Source organism: Octodon degus, unplaced genomic scaffold, assembly GCF_000260255.1.
Source record: "Octodon degus isolate 3935 unplaced genomic scaffold, OctDeg1.0 scaffold00031, whole genome shotgun sequence".
Taxonomy (NCBI): domain Eukaryota; kingdom Metazoa; phylum Chordata; class Mammalia; order Rodentia; family Octodontidae; genus Octodon; species Octodon degus.
This window is the reverse complement of record NW_004524607.1, coordinates 3,186,385-3,210,421: the sequence shown is the minus strand read 5'-3', so window position 1 is coordinate 3,210,421 and position 24,037 is coordinate 3,186,385. Positions and strand designations below refer to the sequence as shown.

The window sequence follows — 24,037 nt, the reverse complement described above, 5'->3', positions numbered from 1 at the left end:
ATCCAACGCTGGGATTGTGGGTGTGAGTGTTACACCCGGCCTGGGGCAGATAGCCTGATTACAATACAAGGAAGGGAGAGAAGTTTGCTCCTCGCAGCTGCTCCTTCCTTTTACCTATCGCTGTTTTGCTGTTTTCCACCACTGTGAACTGCTTCCCTGTGCCCCGTACCACTCTACCTTGGAGCCAGCCCGGTATTGCCTGAAACCACCACAAACTGTGGGCTAAATAAGCCTTTCCTTCCTTAATTCTGGGCGTTGGGTATTTTGTTCCAGCAATGAGAGAAAAGTAACCAAGATAGCTGGAATTGTGAAATACGTCACCTTTTCAGATCAGCTTCTTTCATTTAGAATGGGTATTTCCCCCATGTCACATCACAGCTTGAAAGCTCGTCTCTTTATACCACAGAGTCATGCCCACTGTCTAGTTAGCTTATCCCATTAACTGATTGAAGGAAGGAAAACTTGGTTGCTTTCAAGCGTTGGCAATTATGAATAAAGCGATTCTAAGGATCCCTGTGTAAGTTCTTTGTAGAGCAAATGTGAACTTGTCAGTGGGCTCTATTCGTATCCCTGGAAGCAGGCTGGGATCACATCCTTGGATTTCCCAAGGCTCTCTTGGAAAAGGCAAAGTGACAGGATGTTGCTGAGAACATGAATAAACTAATTAAATGCAAAGACTTCCACGGCGCTGGATCTAAACTCAGGCTCAGACACTAGCTCTAATTCAGGCGTGTTTCTGCAGACACTGGCTCCTCTGGTGCCGCTTCAAGGGCTGGAACCCATGTGTGCAAAGGCAGGAACTGGGGCCTGCTGTGTGGAGAATTCAATAAATAATTTTGTGAAACCAGTCGACAAAACTCCTTTCCTAATTCCAAATTCAGCAAACAAATGTCTGCCTGGCTGTTTGGTTTCCGCCCAGAGCAGTGGCTGGTGTTCCACTTTCCTTGCTCTGTGATTTCTTACTGAAAGTTTCTAACATTATTATGTTTGCACATCGGGCTCCTGTGAGTTGAGTTAGCAAGGTATTTCTCTAGTGCTGACAAAGATGAGTTTCTAAGCCAACAATACTGAGCACCCAACCTAGAACTACAATGATTCAAGCAGCCAGCTGACACTGATGAACTCTACATAAATCAGAGTCTTTCAATTAAGCTTCTTTAAATATTAGTGAGGAAATTTGGGTTCAAATTCATGGCAGCTATATTATTTGTCACTTATTATAACTATGACTATAAAGGAAGTTTGAGAGGGAAGGTTAAGCTCTTTAAATTTAATAAGCAGATGTGTGTCCACAACCGGGTGGTGTGACCATTCAAGATTATGAAGGGAGGGATGAATTCTGCCAAAAGTAGCAGGAGACGTGGAGGAGGCAGCCCCCAAATTTCCTATATAAGTGACACATGCGACTAACATAAACTTGACCTGATAAATATTTGTCAAGCTTGTTTAAAAACATCTTTACTTGAGGATTAAAGTAGCACTAAGGAAAAGATTATAGGTGTCTCACTTTTCATTTATATTTTTAGTTTATGTACTAAAAATACATCCCCTACAGGGCTGGAACTGAAGGTTATGTGGGTCTCCACCCTGTCTGTCTGTGTGGCTGTCTATCTTTTCTCTTCTGGGACTATATGTACTTAGGGGAGAAGACAGGCACAAACCGTGGTAGGGAAAAGCTAAACAAATAAACACTCTGGGGAAAACATCAAAATTTAGACCTAGTCTAAAAAAATCAAGGATTCTATGATATTTATGCTGTAGCAAATGATTCTAGAAATAAACTCATGGCCCTCTAAGGAAAGTCATACAAACATCCGGGAACCAAGGATTCCCAGACTTAGGTAAAGGCCCAGCAGCCAAGGCTAGGTGTAGAAGCTGAGTTACTCTTTCACCTCCACATCTCGGGGCCCCCAAGTTCCCACTTAGAGACACTGTTCCCTGTATTGTTTTTATCCATGTGTCTTCTACCCAAAGCCATAAAAAACGAAGGCCCGGATGGCATCAGGCTTCTGACAGTCCAGTGGAATTGGGACACTAAATGTGAAGCACTACTTTAGACAGGAAAGAAGGTAGAGGCATTTTGACACTCCTCCCAAAGACAGTATCAAGCTGTTTTCATTTGTGGCCAAAATTGGACTTCAGATTAATTTCTTAATAAGTTCATGAAAATAGATGACAATAGAAAGAGCATTATGACATTTTTAAACAATATAGTATGATAAACTTAAAAACAAAAACACACACTGCAGAGACTAACTGGATTCCTTAGTTAGAATGAAACATCATTATATAATCTAATTTGTTACTGCCTTTTCATCTATCTTATTGGGTTACTAAAATGCCAAGATTAAAATCACAGTATTTAATCACTTGCAGTACCCATTATGAGAGCATTAAGCAAGGCTTATTCACCAGATTATTACAGTTTGCTTTTACGTGGCTTGGAACGCTGGGAATGTATGCATTGCTTATTTCTACACAGGAGTGCTTCCAATAATCAGAAGCCCTCTGTGTGCATTTTTTAACGCAACAGGTTTATTTTTTGTTTCATTTTATTCTTTACAGAATAAGCAGATAGCCCTTTTCATACTCAAGTGGTAGGGAGATCAAAGGAGAGTTACCTCTCAGAGTGCATTATTAATCAATTAATTATTCAATAGAAACACAGTTTTAATAAACCCAAATTTGTACAACAAAATTGGCTTTCCATATAGCAGAGGAAACAAATAGCCAGAATGCTCACAATTCGTACTTGAGACACAAACACAAGTCCGTGGGAGCCTGCGCTTCCTCTCTTCTCCTGTTCCACTTGGGCTCCCAGGACACCTCAGCCCTAGGATCACCAGGTAACCCTGAAGTGCAAATGTTCAGGTGGTCACTCTTCATTTGTGCCTCCTTCCTCCACAGCTGTGGTGTGGGGGGACAGCGGGGTTTTCCACGGGCTCAATCAGCTTCTCCCCACAACAGGACATCAAGGAACAGGATGCACTGGCAGGAGCTGGCAGTGGGGCAGGTGACTCAGGGATTTATGTTCTTCCTTTTCTCTTGGCTAGCTATGACAGCATGGGAAGTCTCACAAACACAGTAGTGAACACAAGCCTAGCAAAATAACATGCTATATGATCCCATTTATGTAGTGTTTAATGACACATAAAAGTCAACTTTAAAATGAAAACAAAAATTTTGATTTTCGTGTTAGGAGCACGTTCACCTATGGGTGGGTGGGACACTATGTGGTGGGCTTCTGGTGTATAGCAATGATCTGTTGCAAGACTTGTTTCATGGTTTACTTTGTGGTAATTCATTATAATCCACAGACTTTTGTGTGCACATTTCACATAATCTTCTTGATATGCATTACTTACCTTTTTAAAAGGGATAAGCAAATACATTTGCCAAACACACTGAGATTTCTCACAGTAGTTCTAATATGCTGTACTAAATTTACAAAGTCCATTGAGTTTTTCTAAATTTATAAAATATGGTTGCTTTAATAAATGCCATAAATAATATGAAGTTTACTGCCATTAAACAAGGCTATTCTAGTTGACACACTGGTCTAAATTAGAAGTAAATAATAGAAAGTGGTTTTCTGGGGCTGGAGAGATAGCTCAGCAGCTTAAGTGTCTGCCTAGCAAGCGCAAGGTTCTAGTTTGATCCTCAGTATCACAGAAAGAAAAAAAGAAACAAAGAAAGAGAGAGAAGGGGAGCTAGGGAGAGAGGGAGGGAGGGAGGGAGGAGGAGGAGATGGGACGGGGACAGGGACAGGAATGGGATGGGACAGGAGGGGAAGGAAAGAGGGCTTCTGTTCATCACCTTTGGGGTGGCAAAACCTGCTGCTAAGCCAATCAAAGAAACTTCTTGTGAATAGAGAGACCAAGCACATACTCACAATATACTCGTGGTTTTCTTTTTTTTTTTTTTCTTTTCAAAGTTTTATTGATAAACATATAGCAATGAGACAGTTTCAAATCAAATCAAAAGTACAGTTTCACCAAATAATACACTGCATGTATTCTTCTTAGTGGTTTTCTGATGAATGGAAAAAACTCTATGACTACTGTATTATATGAGCAGTGCAATTGTTTTATCTAAAATTCATTTCATTCTTCCAAAAGAAGACCTGGAAGAGGAATTTATCAAAATTGATTACTATAAATATCTTTAGATTAATAGGTTAAAAGTTAAGGGCAAAGAATTAGAAGGCAGTCCATTCAACCCACTATAATATACAATATACAGTGGTACCTCCGTTCACAAACTTAATTCTTTCCACAATCCTGGGGCACACCAAACTAGATGAGAGTCACATCATATTCAGCATTTGGGTTCAATGTTGACCTTATGGGTTGACTATACTGTTATTTTAAAAGCTTTTCATATATGTGCTGCCAAAGCTAGCATTTTAAAATCTTTTAATATGGAAATATTCGGAGCTAAATGGCCAAACTAAGAATAGAGGTCTCCTTCCTGCCCCAAGTACCTTTGTATAGAGAAATGTGTGTCTTTAATACTTCAGAATCAAGGTCAGAAGAGGGGAAAACTAGTGGGAAACAAAGCATACTTGACTAAAACAGAGCTGGATAACCCTAATTTGGGGTGCTAGGGATTAGAACCAGGGCTGTTCTTCCAATGGCCTATAGCCCGAGCCCTTCTTTAATTTCTATCTGAGATTAAGTTTAGATCACCATATGACTGACAAACCCCTTTTTAAATATTATCAGTTCTGCAGGATATGTAGGTTCACACCTGTTACTCAGCACTCTGGGAGACGGAGGCAGGAAAATGAAAGTTTAAGTCCAACCTGGGGTACTGAGCAACTTTGTGAGACCCTGTTTAAAAAAAAACAAAAAAAGAAAAAACTGCATATGGAACCCAGTGCAATGCCTTGAGTTCAATCTTCAGTACCATAGATGAGTAAATGAATGAATGGTAGGTAGTTATATCTTCTCTTAGTATTTGCATTTTCATTCATGCAAATGAAATTGAAATACTCCATACAAATGTATCCTTGTTTTTTGCAATATTTAATAGGAGAAATTTTCTTCCATTTCCTCTTCCCCCATTTATATTATTATTACTACTACTATCTCTGCTTTTCTGAGTTAACAAAAATTTTTTATGACTGACCAGCACAATAATTCATATATGAAATATAGATCTTAGCATAATATATATATGCATGTGCTGTGTACTGTCATATAACTGTGTGATTTAATTACTATAAATACGATAACCAACTAGTAAAAGAACTGATGTTACAATTACTTGTAAAAAGTCCATAGAGATAGCACTCTGAGGAGAAAACAGCTGCAGGTATCTAAGACAGTTCATGTCCACACCTGCTTCTTCCCCGTCCCTACCTGCCTTGTCTGTTGGAAGGTGATTAGATCGTAGAGCTGATGTATTCATTGATGGCTTCATCCATCCCTGAGTTCAGAGCTAAAAGTGCTATTACAAGGTGGGGCCTGGTTGGGGGTGGGTCATGGGGGTGTGACCTGGAAGGGTCTCCACTTCCTTTTATAGCTTTTACAGAAACTCTAGGGTTTGAGCTGGTATCCACCAGCTGTAAGAGGAAATGACCCTCATGTACAAACAAGACTCAATTAGAATTTTATTATTAAAATGCAAGCCTCCTATGCATGCATTACTTACTGGAAATTTATTTATTTATTTAATGATTGATTGATTGATTGATTGATTGCAGTATTCGGGATCAAACTCAGGACCTTGTGCTTGCCAGGCAGGCGCTTATACTGCTGAGCTATACCCCCAGCCCCATTTAATGGAAATTTAAACAACCTAAAATGCATAGGTATTCCTAAACTTTCGGGCACAGCAAGCCAGGATCTGGTTTAAATGAGAACACTTCCTAGAAGAGGCTAATGGGTAGAAATGATAAATTAGAAACATCAAATTGGATTCCAACAAATTAATCCTTGCTTTTTGATGAATTTAGCTGTGTGTGCTCCAGAAGATACTTTACCAACAACAGGATATGCCTGGAATCCTGAGCCAGGTGAATGTAAGGCTCTGTCAGCAGTAAGACAAAATAAATTCTTTGTCAACAGAGCCAGGGACATCTTCTAGTAGCTAGTATGTGGGCTTTTCCCTATTGTCGTTGTAATTGTTTTTGCTAATTATGGACCAAAGTATTTTCTAAATTTTGCCTCATCATTCTTGGCAGAACACATCAAATCTCTGCATTCCTTCATTCTTTAAATTATCCCAATTTTAATTGAGTAGGGATGGCCAACAAGGAGCTAATGCTAATGTTCTCAATATTTCTCCTTGAGAAAGAAATCCTGAGAACTTGCTAGAGTCTATGGCTCAACAGAAGTGAAAAAGGTGGGCCCTACGCAGGAGGCAGGCTCTTTGGAGCTGGATGGAAGGAAAGTTTGCAGGATTCCACTACTTGTGGACTCAACATTCTTCATATCTCAGGATCTTATTCCTTTGGGGGGGGTATCATTTCAAAAATAATTTAAATATGGAAAAAGAGTTTATTTATTTTATGAGGGAACATTTCCTCTATGTTACTCAGCACAGGCAAAGCATTAACTTACATTTAAGCAGATAATTTTCTTAGCAGCAGGTAATTTCTTGTTACAATGGCTTCGGAGAACCCTGCCCAGCACACACAGAACAACAGCATCGCAGACTGGAAAATCAACCCAAGCTCTTGCCCAACAGCCAGGGACCCCACTGTTCGCAGAGAAACAAGTTTCTAGGCACCACAAGCGAGGAGAAATTCAACAGGCTGGAGCTGTAGAAATGGGCAGAGACTGCATGCTCTTGCTAAACCTGTAAGCAGGACCAGAAGCTTAATGAAAACAGCTTTGAGAACTTGACGTTTTTCATGTGTAAAAATGAAAAGGATTTAGACTAAATGACCTCCAGCCTATCCACTAGGTTTAAAGTCGCTGATGACCTTAAAATCCACTGACTTCTATAATTCAAATCGCTTGTTCCAATCTGTCACTAAGTAGCTTGAACAATTAATGCTCTACTAAAGTCTGGAGCCTGAATAAACTGTTGGTCAAAATGGAGGACCACATTCCTTGAGTTTTCTGTAGGCACTTTCCCCCCTCCACTGCTCTAGAGCAGCGCTGCCCTCAGCACAGACTCCTATCTTCCCTGGGCCTCCGTAGCCCAAAGCTTCACTAGCATTCCCAGGAGAAATGCTAGGCTCCAGCTTTATGCTGATTGAATTTGGATGGTGACTGATTAAAAGAAAGTGGAACCCATGGCCAAGCAAAAGGCTCAGCACTGAGCCTCAAGCTCAGAAGGGGCTTTCACCAGTGAGTTCATAGCTATTAGATATTTTTATATTAACAACATTTCTCCTATCCAGGTTTGTGCATTTTATCTTTATTCTTTCAAATCCTGAAATTGCTTGGATAAGAAAGTGTGTGTGTGACTGTATATATATATATATATATATATATATATAATATATATAGTCACACACAGTCACACACAGTCACACACACACACACACACACACACACACACACACACACACACAGAGAGATTTCTAAGAGCAGCCTGAACTTTTAGGGGAAATTGAAGAGGCTTTGTGTCAAGTACAGCTAAATCCAGCCTTCCCATATCAAACCTCTGCTAGAAAATTACTGTGCAGATGATAAGGCGGAAAGATATAATAAAAAGTGACTCTACTCAATTTACACTGCAATATTGGTATGACTGAATATTTTTCATTCAGGGCCCTGATAAAATCGCTAAACTGTATTGCAGATAAATAAAGGAGGCTTCTGTCAAGAATAAACACCATTAATCATGAAGTCTTACCCTCTCAGAGTCTGTGCTATGCATCTGCACAAATACACCAGCAGAACCAGCACGCAACACATGCTTTCCTTCTTTATACCTTCCCGCGCTGAAGATGCCCTCGTTTTTCATTATCTAGGATTTAGGCAGCAAGAGCATTTTAAAGACATTCACTTTCATTTTAACTTTGCAGCCCTACAACTGGGTCTGTTATTATAACCTTTAGGGAAATGGGGTTGAGCTCTTCAATCCAATTTTTTATGAATGCATTTTTGTGAATACACATGTACACACACACACAGAATACATACATGATCTCTGTATTTTGCCTACTCTAAAATGACATGGATTTAAAGATGAGACAGGAGATGCCAGGCAGAAAGACAGTACTACCCTATATTCAATTTTTACTTTTAGTTATTAAAATAACTCTTTTAGCATTATTTAGGTGCTAAATTTTTATTCCCTGTCACTCCCTTAGTCACGTACATGAAGGGAAATGTAAACAGGACAATTTCATTGAGGGACGCCTGAAACCCCGTCACAATTGCTGTTTCACCAATAAATTATAGTAAAATACTACAGATTTTAAAATATACTTGGATCTTAGAGTTGTTAAAAGGTGAAAACAATGATTCACAATTTAAAATTGGTAATCCAGATATGGAAAAGATATGTGACACTTTATATTGTTGATATAAAATGAGATTGAATCGAACAGTAAACTTGGATAGATTATTTCTGACAGTAAATGTCTAGACTAGCTTCAAACTTACTCAAAACCTATGTTTTTAAACACAAAGGAAAAATCCCAAGTCAATACCAATGTGTAAAATACTCTTCAATATGCTTATGTTTGAGCCTTGCTGTGGCCCGCAACAGAAGGGGACAGCACACTTTTCCAGTCGCTGTTTCCTCTCCACAGGACCCTCTCTGAGTCAATGCTCAACCTGCAGACAGTGCCAGGGCCTCTCAGTGCGGCCTAAAGTGTTACCGTGAGAGAACACGAAGAGCGAGGCAGCCGGCCAGTTCTCTCAGGCCCTCCCAGGACCTCCCTGTGAGGAAGAGGGAGCAAGATGCTGCATGGCTCTGGCAATGCAGTGGGCGCATGTGAAGCCCAGAGCCACGGCGTGTTCACAGAGTCCCCCTCACCGTCCACACACAAGGACAGAGCAGTGAGCAAAGCTAAACACCTCCATACCCAGATCCTTCCCTGTGATTACTTTCTGTGTCTATGCTAACTTCACCCACAGAAGTGGGGCTCAATGATTTTGGGGGAAAATGCCTGAGGGTCTAACTTGTGGCCCAGCCCAAATGAACCTGACAGAGGCCTGTATTTACTAGGAAACAGCTGGCTGACAGGTTTTAAGAGAAGGGTCACCAGAAGAAGCCATGTGCCAGTAGTGTTTTGTGTGCACTTCCTGGGATTATACTTTGATACCCAAGAAAAAGGCACTGTCATGGACTAATGTAGCCAGTGTCACACTAAGCATGGAAGGCGATCACCTAGCACAATCCCAATCTGGGCCCATTCATGAGGGACCTTTCAAATTCATCATTCTCACTCAACTCAGTCTGGGGTCTCTTTCCAGAATGCTCTGCTAGCAAGAAAAGCCTCTTCTAGTCCAAATATTTAACTCTCATCTTCCTCAAAAATGCTCCTGTATGAGCAGCAGCATTTGCTGTCAAAGGCAAGCTGGTGGAGAAAGACCCCTATCCTGGCAGAAAGCCCGCATCCTGAGAGATCTGGGCACTCTGAGAAATCACAACAATCAGGTGCCAAGAGCCCAGTTCATATCAGGCCTAGCACGAAGATTCCAAAGAAACCAAAAGCATGCCCTGGCTGGCACACTGCCTGGAACTTCCTCTTTTCTTAAAAGAAGATTTTCTGTGTCCCAATAGGTGTTTAAACTGTATGATTTCCATTCTATGTTCCAGCAACTATGTTGCTGCCATTCCTGTCTTTGGAAGTCCCAAGTTAGAAGAGTCCCAGGGGCATTATCCTGTTAGGCTTCCCGTTAGGGACAATTAATTTCACCTGCTCATTAAAGTCCAGTTACACACACACACACACACACACACACACACACACACACCCCAGTTCAGATTTTTTTTTATAAAACTTTGTCCTTAAGACAGCTGAATTTTCTTGAGTTTCATGACAGCATTTTACCAGTACCTATAATGAAAATATAATGCACTGAAAAATAAAAAAAATTATTCTGGATTAATAGAGGGTATTTTTTTTTTTAGTGCTAGATGTTAAATCGATGGTCTTTGCACTTAGTTATGGCCCCACCCTTTTCAAACTTTTCTATTGCTATTTTGAGACAGGGTCTCACTAAGTTGCTAAGTTGCCCGGGCTGGGCACAAGCTTGTCCCTTTCCTGCCTCAGCCTCCTCCAGTGCCAGGATTATAGCAGGCACGCTCCACTATGCCCAGGGAAAACAACCTCACTTATAAATTGGTCAGTTGTTTATTTCGGTCCTAATTCTAAGCTTCAGAAAATAATATACATGCCAAAAAAGTAATGGCTTTGATTAAGCTATCTGAATATTTTTTAATTTTCTTGTTCACTAGTTCTACAAGAGGCCAACACATTATGTGTCAACGATGCAATTATGATTTAGATGTAAATTTTGAAAAAGTCAGAAGTGTAAATTATAAGAGGCCTTAGAAATATAAAATTGGACTGGACTGTGGAGATAGCTCTGCAGTCTAAGCCCATGCCTGGCAAGCACAAGGTCCTGAGTTGGATCCCCAGTACTGCATGCTGTGCTGGCGCTGAAACCTGGCGTGGTGACACATGCCTGTATTCCCCGCACTGGGAAGGCTGAGATGGGAGAATCACTACAGGTCCACACTGCATAGTGAGACCCTATATCAACAAATAAGTAAATACTTAAATAATTAAAATGATTTTTAAAAAAGAAATAGAAAATTGACTTAAGTGGAGTACGTGAGCTCCCCTCCCACTCTACCCAGGATTTGAGCCTCTCAGTTGGGCAGGCGTATAATAACGTGCTATCAGCCTTCACCTGTTGCATTCACACTCAAAGGAAAACGAAGGGCTTCGTAGGCTCCTTCACTTACTGTACAGCTAGTAATGACTCAAGGGTAGCCACATTATTAAATTGGAATGAAGCACTACTCTCCTCGCTAATGAGGTTAAAACACCTCCTTAGGTCCCTGCACGAGGGGCACTTGGCGAGCTCTCTGCTTGGCAGCGATCCACCACAAATCGAAGCCATGGACTAATCACACAAGCTGGAATCAAATGGGCTGGAAGAATTAGCGGACTTGTGGCTCCGAGGAATGCGATTCATGTAGAAAAAGCGTGGTCAGAGCACGGCCAGGGAACCTCGTGGGAAGAAAGCAAAATAAACAGTTCAACAAAGAAAACAAAGACAGGCCAATCACCACCCTTTCTAAAGCTTGAGCACACTGAGACTTCAGTGGGCGCCTCCAACAAAGACCCATCAAAGAAGCCCTTGCAAAGCAAACAGACCAAGGAAGAAGGCTCCTCCTCACACACTGGGGGGAGGGTGCACTCTGCCTTTCATTCCTTCCAGTTCAATTTCCACAACTCCCAACTCAGCTCCTCACCCCTACAAAAGCAGAAACAAGGACAACAAAAATAACATACAAAAATAAAAAGTCCTTTATCTGCTTGGGTTAAAGACTGGACAAAGGTGGAATGTTAGAACAAATATAATATAGTGCAGTGTACTTTTTGTTTTGATGGTGGTAGTAGGGATAAAACTCAGGGTCTTTTGGTTTTTATTCTAAGACAGGGTCGCACTAAGTTGCCCAGGCTAGGCTCGAACTGCCTGAGCCTTTCAGAGTGCTTCAGAGTACAAAGATGAAACCATGCCTGGCTGTAATGTACAATCTGACTGTCCTTCAGCCCATAGAAGGCTTTCGGAAGTCCGTGAGCCTCCTAAATCCAGTCTCCATCACCCACCCTCACATTTAGGAGGATGAAAGCAACTCTTGAAATAGTCAAGGACTCTCTCATAAATACTTTATGACATCCACTACACTGCTGACCTGGTGAGATCCCCTCCATGGGACCAAGAGAAGCTTTTGCAGCAGGTGGTACGCCCACTTTTAGCTCAGCCTTACAATTTCCCTATTTCGCGGAAATCTTGAGATGAATTATTCTTCCCTCAAACTGATGATTATATGTAACACTGCAGATATGAAATCTGATATATGCCCAGATATGGATGGATTATTAACACAAGATTAAAATACTTTGAGCTGATCTCTTCTATTGACTAGCTCCACTGAGAAGAAGACTATACAATCTCGGCTAACCTTAAGGCCAGGAGGTTACCACAGAGAAAATGGATAGAAGTGGATGTGGTATGTGCTCCAGTAACACAATGAAGATATATAAAACATCAGGAAATACTTTCAACAAATAATGCAACATGTTAGTGCAACAGTAATATAATTCCACATAATTCTAATATTAATCTGTCACACCCCTGGCAAATAAGATACACAAAAATCAGAGTGTCTATTAAAGGTCTGATTGCCTCTGTTCTCATGTGTAACTGTGAACTTGCTTCTCAGCTGTAAGCTTTCTCAGGTATGGATGGCATATACTGAAACCAATACACACTGGGAATGTGAGGATTTCACTCTATGGAGGAGCCAGGCATTTCTTTGCATAGAGGCACGAATTTCAGTAAACTGGGAATGCTTTCTTCAAGGGCTGTCTTAAAAAGGTAAGTCATAACCAAACCATGTGGTTTTGTGATTAGTTTTGCAAATGAAGCTAATCACTTAGCTCACAGTGCTTGTTCTCTACCTCCCCTCTACATTATAAAGATACTTCTCACTAAAAATGAATTTGCACGAGTTGGGTACTATTTGAATGCCTTTTTAGGACTATTATTGGTTCTCATTTAATCTCTCACTCACTCCCAAGAAATGCACAGTAAATCTTGTTAAGCGTAAGTATCATTTCACGCTCTGTGTGACACCCCACAGGCAGAAGGCACACTGCTACCAGGAGTGATTGGGGTCCCGGCTCCAGCATAAGTCTCCTTAGGAAAAATTTGCAGATGATACCTAAACCTGTCACCTCCCTGCAGCTGAATAAGAAAGTTTTTAAATATCTGTCACTTTTACACAGTTGAGATGCAGCCTAAACCAGATTACCAGATGAGGGGACTATAGGTGGCCTATGAGTTTACATCTTACCTAAGTAAGTGTACTTTCATGCCCTAAGGCCATCCCTACCCCCAATTCGTTCTTCCAGCTGTGTTTGTAGGCACAGAGTGTGGGAAAGCCTCTCAATTTAGTATCACACTTGATGTTTTGTAATATCAACTTTATTATTATTATTTCTTTTTGTGGCTGGCTGAAGCCCACCCTGAGGACAGGGCTGGCACAGCATGAGGTGCCAGAGATTGAACCACAGTCCTTGTGCGCTTGCCTAAGCAGGCACTTTAGACTGCTCAGCTATCTTGCCGGCCCCAGTATCAACATTATTAAAAAGGATGCAAAGTCAGCAATTCAGCTGGATCAGAGCAGGAAGCAAATGGGGCCCATTAGTTATTTCATAACTTTAGCCAATTGTAATGTAGTGACTCCCATTACTATTCTGGTACAGCTTCCACAAAGCTCACAACACAACTAAAAATGGCCAACTGTGTTTTATCCTCCACCCCCAAATTTCTTGTGGTACACTTACAGAGGACCCTGCAACAATGCCCCTACCTTTCTAAGGATTTGGTTGCTGAGTTTCAAAGCCCACCTCTCTCCTGCTGTTTGCTACCTTTTGGTGTGCCTGGGAACATCTGAGAGGCAAAAATTGAGAAAATTTGTGACTTAGTACTCAAAAAGTTAGTAAAGGGGCTGGTGAGATGGCTCAGTGGTCTACAGCACCTACTTAGAACAAGCTTAGCAAAGCACAGGGACCACGGTTCAATCCCCCAGCACCACATGCCAGCCAGCCCCGCCCCCTGGTGGGCTGAGCTGGCCACACACACAAATAAATAAATAAAATTAAAAAAAAAAGTTAGTAAAACATTTCCTGAAACATAATTTACCAACATTGTATATGTTGATGGATGAATTTTCCTGGGGTGGGAAAGCAAGAGTAAATGAAAGCCAACCTTGTGTCCTGCGCTTTTGTTCACTTGGGAAACTGCTTGAAATAAACTCAGCTTACTGTTGGCCTCTAGAAAACTATAGTGCTTTGTTTAGTTACCTAAGTGCAGGGGAAAGGCCACGTGAGTGGAGCTGCAGGATGCTTGGCCGGGGTGTCTTCACCTATAGAGAAATCCTGAAGTTCACTTTTCTCAAATGTGCATTTTAAAAAGTAAAATAAAATGACAGCAGTAAATTTCTCTCGCTCTCTTTTTTTGAAGCCAGGCTTAACATGAGTAGAAGCATTGTAGTCAAAGAAAAAAAAGCCGGTTACAATCTAGCACCTCCTAGGCCCCTGCAACAGGTTTGACAGCAGCCTCTATAGAGTCGGCAGCTTCCAGTTGAGTAGATGTGAAAGCTGCCGTCAGGATCTGCCTTGGGACTTTGCTGTGGATCCCAGCACAATGAACACAGGAATTTCATCCAAGAGGCTGGGGCTCTGCCTCCCTGAATACACACTATAATTAGGCCCTGCTTTTTTCTGTTATTGAAGACCAGATTCAATATTGCACTCAATAGAAATACTGTAAAACAAGAAAGAAAAAAATGGCTTTTGAGTACTACTTGTTTGTTTCAAGTTCATTTCTTACTGAAGAGTGAAATGCGTATGAGTTGATCTGGGTTTAGGCTGCCTTCTTATCTAAATCTCCAAAGTGCAGGAAGTAAAACTCAACCATTTGTTCTGACCTATGATTAGGACTCTGCAGAGAGCTGCTCTAAGAAGTTCTTGAAAATCAAACAAGCTTTACTATTTTTTTTTCTGTTAATCACTAGAAATGGTAACCAAACAATAAGACTTATTTTATATTTTGAACTAAGATGACCAGCAATACTTTAGGAAAAGTAGTATAAAGTATGATGCATGGTACTGTCTAGAAAAAGAAAAAAAAAAGTAGAAAACAGGGCCAGAAGTGGGACCTGAGAGAAGGTGTTAATTTATTGTAATTGTTCACATTTATTTTTAACTTAAGATAGTAAATTTTTAGTATCACATATGTGTCTTAGATGCTTGATTCTGAGCCTCTTTGCCCATTTTAAGAGTATATTTATAGCATCAAATAATAATGATATCTGTTGTGTGAAAATTAGTGCATGCATGTAACACCTTGAGATCAGAGTTTATCTTTTAGGCTGCTGGGGTCACACTGTCTTTGCCAAGGACCACTCTGCCTTGTGTTGTTGAGCCGTCACAGACCACAGAACAAAGCTACTGTCACAGTTTTCTAATAAAACTTTATTGACAAAAAATGTAACCCAGGCAATGAACTATTTCAAATAACCATTCAAAGCAGAACTTTCTGATACGAGATATCTGAGCAGGGAAATGGAGAAAGTAAGGGAGCTTCACGTGGACACTGATCTGGTCCCCAGCCCAGACACCCTGTTGGATCTACTGCCAACTAGCAATCATGACTTATACATGTCTTCACTTTTATTCCCATTAGTACAGCTTTGCAATATAATATCATTACATGAATTCATCAGGGGTGTTATCTGCACAAAACACAACTTCATTCTTTTCACTCTTTCCCCATTTCTTGGTCCTCTTTCAATTTGAAAGAGGTCTATTATAATTTCCTATCATCCATCTATACTTTGTTCTGTATTTGTAGCATGAGTTTCTCATCTAGGGGAAGCCTTGCAATATTTAAGCTTGTGGAATTACCCACATTATAATATACGCTTCGCAATTAAGTGCTGTGCAAGGGTCCAAGGAGCTAATCAGCCACTACGTCAAAGCACACCTGTGGCTGGGTATGTCACTGTCCTGTTTAGCATCCCAAGTACTGTAGCAGTGAGCAACAATATACATTTTCTGATTATGGACCAAAGCTGTAGTTTAAAAGGCCTGAGTGTGGCTTCCAGTGTCTCTTGAGGATCATTTGCATTAGACATCCAGTGAAACTTTACACTTTCTCGAAGGTGTTCTTGGAACTAATTGTGCTCTTCTCATAGACATAAATCTAAGATGCGAAATGGGTAGTGTTCATTTCCACCAGCAGAACCTTAAGGCCATGGGCAAGGGGTGCATTTTCCTTGCTAATTTTAAATTATGCTGTTAAAATATTCCAAACCATTATGCCCCCAAATATGATTGTGAGGTCTTGCTCAATCCTCATGTTACTGGAGGCTTCCATGAAAACAAAAGGAAAGAAAATGACTGTTTTGCCTGTCCCAAGTTTTAAGAAGTAGCTAGGCTGAGGGGTTCTTCTGGATAAATATTATAGAAGCTCTCAATAAGTGTCGGACCCACATGAGGCAGGCTGAATCTGGCGAGGCCAAGAGGCTCCTTCGTGGTGTGGATCATCCACTTACTATTTCTTTCTCCAAGCATTTATCATAATGGCATGCCTTTTCTCAGATCTCTCTCTCTCTCTCTCTCTCTCTCTCTCTCTCTCTCTCTCTCTCGGAATAAATGTAGTCATTCTCCAAACTTGCTGCTCCTCTCCCCCCCTCTTCTCCCTACAAGGCAATCTAATCATGGGGGCAAAATCCCAGTTATTTTCTGTACACTCTATTTCACAGCTAATATTAGTGACCTCCCACGTACTGTACAAGGCGTGCTTTTCATGGGGAGATAGCTCACCTTACTTACAAGGAGTGATTCCAGGGTGTCACAAAGCCATGGAATGAGCCACAGTGACAGAATGAAACAACAGACCATAGGTTCTCATTTCCCTCAAGACAAAAATGATCAAGCTGGTTTTCTACAAATGAAGGAGTGACATGAATGAGGAGATGTGGCCTGCGTGTGTGCTGGCTTGGCTCAAGGCATAGGAACTGTCCTCTCCCACTCAGAGTATTCAGCAAAGCAACTACAGGGCCCTAATTAATATATAGTAATGGATTAGGAACTAAGGACCTCACTTTGGAAAATGAACTGTGGATGAAGCAAAAGGATCATTCATAATTCAGCCCATCTTGGTTCATGAATGAGAAAACACTGGCTCATAAAAGGCTGAGTGTGAAGAGCGGGTACTACTTCTTTGCAACCTCCCGCCACCCATGGGAAATCCAGAATGAATGAAATCAAAGTGCAAATTAAAGTTATGTTGTACCCTGAATTTCCACAATGGCACCAAGTCAACTCTGAGAAAGAAAGCATGCTTAAGCCAGAATGCTTAATGTTATTTCTGACACCAAAAACACCAAGCAAAACGTCCAAAATGCAAAATATAGTCCTTTCTTCATTACTATGAAGAGTAGTCACTGAAAAATATAAATCTATTCTGGGGTAAGGGATGTAATATATTGATTGTCTAACAATCTAAATGCAACGCTTAAAACTAGCAGTCACTGTCAGTCTAGAGAACATCATTGACTTCCATATAGAACCAAAGTATCACCTCAGGTTTGCAAGAATATGGTCCCCATATTCACAATGCAAGGCAGGAAATGCATAAAATATTGAGTAAAAATTCACACAAGTGAGTATAAGGGTATCTATCATTAATGCTCCCAAGAATTTCAGGAATGTAGCAAAGTGGACTCTTACACCACTGTATTTTAGCTCTATGTCTTGACTTAGAATTTGTGGCCATAACAAATGATCCGACAGAGAAGGGAACTCCAACTATATACGGGGCACAAGTCCTAGCAAATTCAGTGGAAAAAAACTCGGACGATAAGAAAGTATTTTCCGTATGGCATGTTTGAGAAATTGCTTGAATTAAGTAAACACAATGCAGGAATCCTATTATTTTATAAGACAACTCTTATGGGACATCTCAAGGAGTGATGATACCTACTCAAACGTGTTGGATCTAAATTTATTATTATGAGGTAAAGGAAATGCTAATAAATTCTGATATTATTTCCAGCACCACATTTGAATCAATTCAAGTTACTATACTCCATCTATACTTCCTAATCATAAGTTGTGGCTAACACAGTTAAGTAAATAGGGTAGCTAAAGGCTTTCCATTTAACAAACGGGGGTCTTTAACAGGAGCTGACGTATTTCCGTACATATTTATAAGGCTTAGTGGTTATTATTAGGCTATAATTGCAGTTGTTCTAACACCTAATAAGCCATGGTTGGAAAAACAAAGGCAGGTTAATTTGTGATTTCCTCTACTCATTCAGAGGCAAATTAAGTGTCAAACAGCTAATACAGAACATATTTCATTTTATGAGATTTTAATTTAATTCTGCACCATATCGTTGATGCCTTAATATAGGGTGGTTTATCTAAAAAGAGGAGCAATTTATAAACCTCTTTCAATAGAATCTTTAATGATGGGCTATGATAGCATAATTATCGCAGTGCCTGCCATCCTTCTAAACAGGATCTGTCGGCATTTCCATCAGCACAACTCCTGCCTTCCCGATGACTTATAATTTATTTTCTAAAGTTGGCTCCAGAAGAACAATCATGTGTACAAAATAATGAGAATAACCCCAATCTCTGTCTTCTTATAATTAAAAGTGTTCACTCTAAAGTCAAGTAAGCTCACTTGATCTCATTTTCTATAGGATAATTATATGGTAAGCATTGTAGAATTCAAGTTTTAGATGAAATCATTTTACTTACCCTAGTTAGTGGATTACCCTACAGTAAAGACGTGCCTGGAAGCTTTCAGTAAACTGAGTCACATGTACCAACACCAACTTCTACTGTTAATGTGACCACAGGTATCTACTTATTACCTATGTGAAGGTGTGAAAGCAACCCCGAAGGCTCATCTCTAGGGTGAGCTGGGAGAGAAACTCAGGGTATACCTTCCACGCCCGCAGCTGCTCCATTTGCTCGCCTTCAGCAAGACCTCAGTGCTTCTCCAAGTTCTTTCCCAACCTTTACTTCTACAAATGCTTCCTGTAAGTTCAAAAATTGGCTGAGGCAGAGAAGCTTCATCTGCAGGTTGTGAAACCAACACATCAAGGAGAAGTTTCCAAAGTTCACGGCACTAGTGTGCAACAAAGTAGGAGCATGACTGAACCTCCTGATGGCACCCACACTGGACCTGCATGGCTGTCCACCAAGCCTTTTATACAAAGCACCTGTCCAAATGCGGGTAGTCCCCATAAAATTATCAATGTCACTGACAGCCATACTCAAAATTTCCATGTTGAGCTTCACGGTTACCTACAGCCTTACACTCTGAACGTCAAGCAGTTACGCACCTGACTACTACTTAAAAAGTATGGCTGGGGCCAAGGAGATAGCTTGCTTAGGCACATGCAGGGACTAGGATTTGATCCCTGGCACCACATGCCGCATCAGCCCTGCCCCCACATGTGCTGAGCAGGCCACCAAGATTGGGCATGGTGGCACACACCTGTAATCCTAGCACTGGGGAAGATGAAAACAGGAGGATCACTATGAGTCTGAGGTGCACAGTGAGACCCTGTACCAAATACATTAAAAAAAAAAAGAAGAAGAAGAAGAAGAAAGAAAGAAAGTATGGCTACAGTGGGGGTTTAGCTCAAAGGAGAAATTCCTGCTTGGCAAGTGCAAGGTCCTGAATTTGATTCTTGGTGCAGGAAAAATAAATGGGCTAAAATAAAAATACATACAAAGTGCCACTTGGACAGTTCCTGGGACAGCCTGGGAGGTACACCTGAAGGAAGCTTAACAGGGTGAATATAAGCAGGAATTCAAAATACAGAGAAGGATGACCATTGAGGGCAATCACGTGTCACAGAGGCAGCCAACTCCTTGGAGACCACTTCACAAGCTCAGGGTCTGTCCCCTTCCCCCAAGATCCTGTAAGGATGAGTGAGAAGTCTAGCAGTCCCAAGAGGCTGCAGACCCATGAGCTCCCCATGTTAACCATGAAAAATTTCCATGTTGAGCTTCACGGTTACCTACAGCCTTACACTCTGAACGTCAAGCAGTTACGCACCTGACTACTAACGGAATACTTAGTCAGTTGCTGCTAAAGTATCTCAAAGCTTGGCTGTAAAAGTAACAAGTGGTAAAAAGCATAGAAATCCAGAGAGTTCATGAAAATATTCCTAAATCAGACTCAGGGGCAGTGGTGAAGAACACGGAGAAGATACAGAAATGCCCAGAACACACAGTGAAGGTGACAGGAACTTCTGCTTTTGCCATACCCGGGCAAAGAAGCAAGAGTTGGGCTTTTCACTGATGAATGAAATGAATACATGGCCTTCCTATCTGAATCAGTTACAAGCCAAACTATCACAAACCTAGAGAAAGTAATTTTAATTTATTTTTAAATTCATTTCTACAAATTTTGCTAGAACATGATTTTTGAAAGAATGAAGAACTCTAAAAGTTCCACCGAAAATCTGATTTACATTACTTCATCCCAGGGACTGGAGTCTGGGAGGAATTAGCCATCCCTGTCTCCACAGCCCCTCTGCCATGGGGCAGGTCCTCATCTGAGGTCCGTGTGGTTCCATCTGTACCATAAAAGCTTTGCATCACGGGGTGAGTTACATGTCATGTTGCAGACTGAATCTGGAATTTCCTTCCCTTTGTATAGGGCTCTTAACGGGCCCCTCAGTTTTTATGTGAGTGTATTTTTAGCACGCTTCAGAACCCTCGAGTACTTACTTGTGTTTCAGTGAAAAGTCAAAGAACAAGCCCAAGTTTCTGCATTCTCCCTCTATAAATACCCACTTCTCCTTTAATGCTTAGGGACGTCTGCGGCACAGATTTATTACTTACCTCAGGGCAAATCTGCGCTGAAATTACAATTCAGTAATGGGAGATAGATCCAAAAAACTGTGGGTAAAATATTGTATGTGTACACGGGCATGTAGTTAGGACTGTTAATATCAATTAATTCTGTTCACAGAGGAGGACTTGTTTTAAAACAACTTCATTTTTCTTCGGCATAATATGTAATTACACAGCTGTAACTAATAGCCATGGAGATGCTATCTACCATCTAAATAACCAGCATTATTCTTCAAAGTAGTATTTGTGCTTTTCTAACTTTACTGACTCAGAATGAAGGGTGATTATTACATATAACTAAATGTGCATTTCAAGACCTTTAGCAAGGGACAGCTCCTCCCAGAGAACGGCTCCAATTATTATTGTATATGACAGTATTTTGGACACAATGCTGTTTTGGTTTGCAAATCCGCTGTTTCTTTTTTCTTTCAAACCGAAGATGATATTTATTTCTACAAGATTTTGTTTCCTTTCCTAATGGATGTTATCACCACCATTCTTTCTTTTTATCTTTGTGGAAACCCGGCACTCTGCCACATGTGCCATTTTGTTTGGGTGACACACCCATTAATCAAGTGTGTGTTGTTGCACATACCACGGGGGCCATGAAAATTCACCATACAAAAATGCTTTAGGATTTACTGGGATCCCCAATAGTGGACTTCCATGGAACAAAAAAATTTCAGCATGAAAAACTTCAAACCTAGTTCTACCAAATACATATCTCAAGCGGTAACCTTCTGCTAAGCTTCTACTTTTTAATTTTGGATTTACAGCCCACAGAGCACACGTCAGCAAAATATATAGGGAATGCTTGCCAGCTACCTTGGGTGACAGGCATTCCTCAGGCAGCAGCAGGGATCTGCTTCAGTGAATCCAGGAACAGACAGGCTTGCTGTGTTTCAAAAGTAAATCTTACACTTCTATCATATCTTCAAAGCCCAGTAGACGTGCCATTAACCAAAGATCCCAAGACCATCAAAGTGGGCATTTTGTTCCATTTCGTTAATGGGTAAAGTTTTTAATACTTACACATGCAATGGAGGAATCGGAGATGGGTCGTAATGGTAACGGCCTTCGTGATGTCTGGCATCAATTGGGACAGGAGGATGGAAGGCAGGAAATAGATGAGGCGGGTCTGAAACAGAAACAAAGCCCACCTTTTGAAAATGAGCACTGTAAAACAGCTTTGCAACTCACCAGACCACACCGCTGTGTGGTGTGCTCTTCATTGCGGATCCCAAATGATCTGACTTAGGAATTTAGGGACTCACTCTTGCAAGCTACAAATGAAGCTCACCAGGGCACTGCACATATCCCACAGGGTAAATGGTACAGAGCACAGCTCGGGATGCAATTTCAGCTGAGACCAGAAAGTGAAGAAGAGCGGCGCAGTGGGGGCCCTGCTCCGGAAGGCAGACTAAGGCTGCCCAGAGAGAGGGGCAGGGGCTGCCCCAGGAAGCCAAGAGAGAAAAATCTCATGACCAAGTAAATTTCAGGCAATGCTATTGTGCCCTTGAGGTTTTCAGACAGTCTTTTCTAAAGTTTCTGCTACACTTTGTGTGTATACAAACAAATGCAAACATAGTTTCTTTTTCTAAATTAAAATGCATGTTCCCTCTCTCCTTGGCCTGTATTGGGCCTCCATAATCCCAAGGAGACAAGCTTCCCCTCTCCCTTGGAGTAAAGGAGATTCAACCCAGGACCTTCACACTGAGCTCCGTCCCAGCTCTTTCCCTCCTTCCCTCCCTCCCTCCCTCCCTCCCTCCCTTCCTTCCTTTTTATTTTGAGACAGGGTCTCACTAAGTTGCTAAGTTGCCCATGATGGGCTTGAATTTATAACCCTCCCACCTCAGCTTCCTGGGGTGACAGAAGGACAGCTGGATGCCATCACCCCTGGTCAGGGCATTAAATGTATTCCTTGGTCAGGGAAACTGAGAGCGTTACTACTGACAAAGATGAGTAGATCCACTCAGGCTGAGTGAAGGAAACTGCAGGGCACCTCAGGGCGGCCCTCACGTCCCCTTCCTGCCCTCACTCTGCTTCTCTCTCATGGGCCCCCTACTTTCCAGGAGCTTTTACTACCATTTAGTCCTTGTAACCTATGCCCACGGCCTCCTGCAAATATAAAAATGAACTCTATTTTAAAAATAGTGATTCACGGCGCCAACTGGCAAGTTTTGCGCTGTCTTGTTCACAGTACTGTCAATTGAGTCCAAAGCCCTGCTACCACTGAGCACATCCTCAGCCCTTTTATTTCTTATTTCGAGATAGGGTTTTGCTCAGTTTCCCGGTGTGGCCTGCAACTTGTGATCCTCCTTCCTTAGGTCTGGAGTTACAAGACCTTGGGCCTTCCCAAGCCCAGCTTGAAAACAAGAGTACTAACAGATTTTAAGTTAGAACCATGGTGGATGCTCCACAAATATATTGAAGTTTTTCCCATGTTTCAAGAAACCAAATCAAGGAAGCCAGAACCTGGAGGTCTGACTCCACAGCAAAGCCCAGCGTTACTTCCAAAAGTCTGAAGACTTATCTTATCCTGGAATGGCTCTGGGGATGGTGAAGAAGCCACAGGACCTGGCCAGGTCCCAGCACAGGGCCGCACCCCAAGGTCAGCAACCACGCCCCCTAGTGGTGAGATGGTTCCAGATGACTAAAGCATCTGTGCCTCTCAGATTCACACAGCTCAGATTTTCTCCCCTACACCATTTCTCTATTTTCCAATTTTTTAAAAAATCAATGTGGATGTGTAATAAATACTTTTCAAAATTTGTAATAAATGACTTCTCTTGCTTTAAGCCTTGTCCTTGCTGCCTTTCTTAGATAATCCATGACTACAAGTGTAGAATAAAAATTAAAATGAAAGAGTGAAATATCAATGGAATTGGATGTGTGGATGTATGGCCTACCAGGGAGAAGCCTGAAGCTGTCACCCTACCAGTGTTTCACCAGATCTAGAATCCAGCATGGGGGTGCATGTGTAGAGTCCCAGCCCTTGGGCAAGATAAGGCAGGAGGGCTGCATAATGGAGCCCAGCCTGAGTGACTCAGCAATGCCTTGTCCCCAAATTAAAAATAAAAAGGGGCCGAGCATATAACTCAGCGCAGAGACCCTGGGTTCAATCCCTAGCAAACCATCCCCCACCATCCAATAGGGACATTGTACTGGCAATGTCACATTTATCTTCATGTATTGTGCACTTGTTACAAGATTGGGTGGGAAGGGACGAGTGGTATAGAATAAGTGAGGAGTCCTTTTGCTATTAACCAAATCATGGTTAATACCATGGTCACTGTGACAGTGCCGGAAACTCAACAGGTGAGGAACATATTCACTACTTGATGGTTTGTCACACTTCAGACATGCCATGGAGTCCATATGAAAAATCAATACCATTTTAAATTCATTAATTAAGATTTGCATGACGTGGAA

General features: G+C 41.4%; 1 protein-coding gene across 3 annotated transcripts in view; it reads right to left on the bottom strand.

Moving 5' to 3' along the window:
* Gli3 (GLI family zinc finger 3) overlaps positions 1-24,037 on the bottom strand; it is a 278,402-nt gene that overhangs the window by 97,518 nt on the left and 156,847 nt on the right. For all 3 annotated transcript variants that reach the window (XM_004629558.3, XM_023713477.1, XM_023713476.1), the window contains exon 4: positions 21,638-21,743. In XM_004629558.3, coding sequence (XP_004629615.1) covers positions 21,638-21,743 — 106 coding nt within the window. The remainder of the gene's footprint in view (positions 1-21,637; positions 21,744-24,037) is intronic.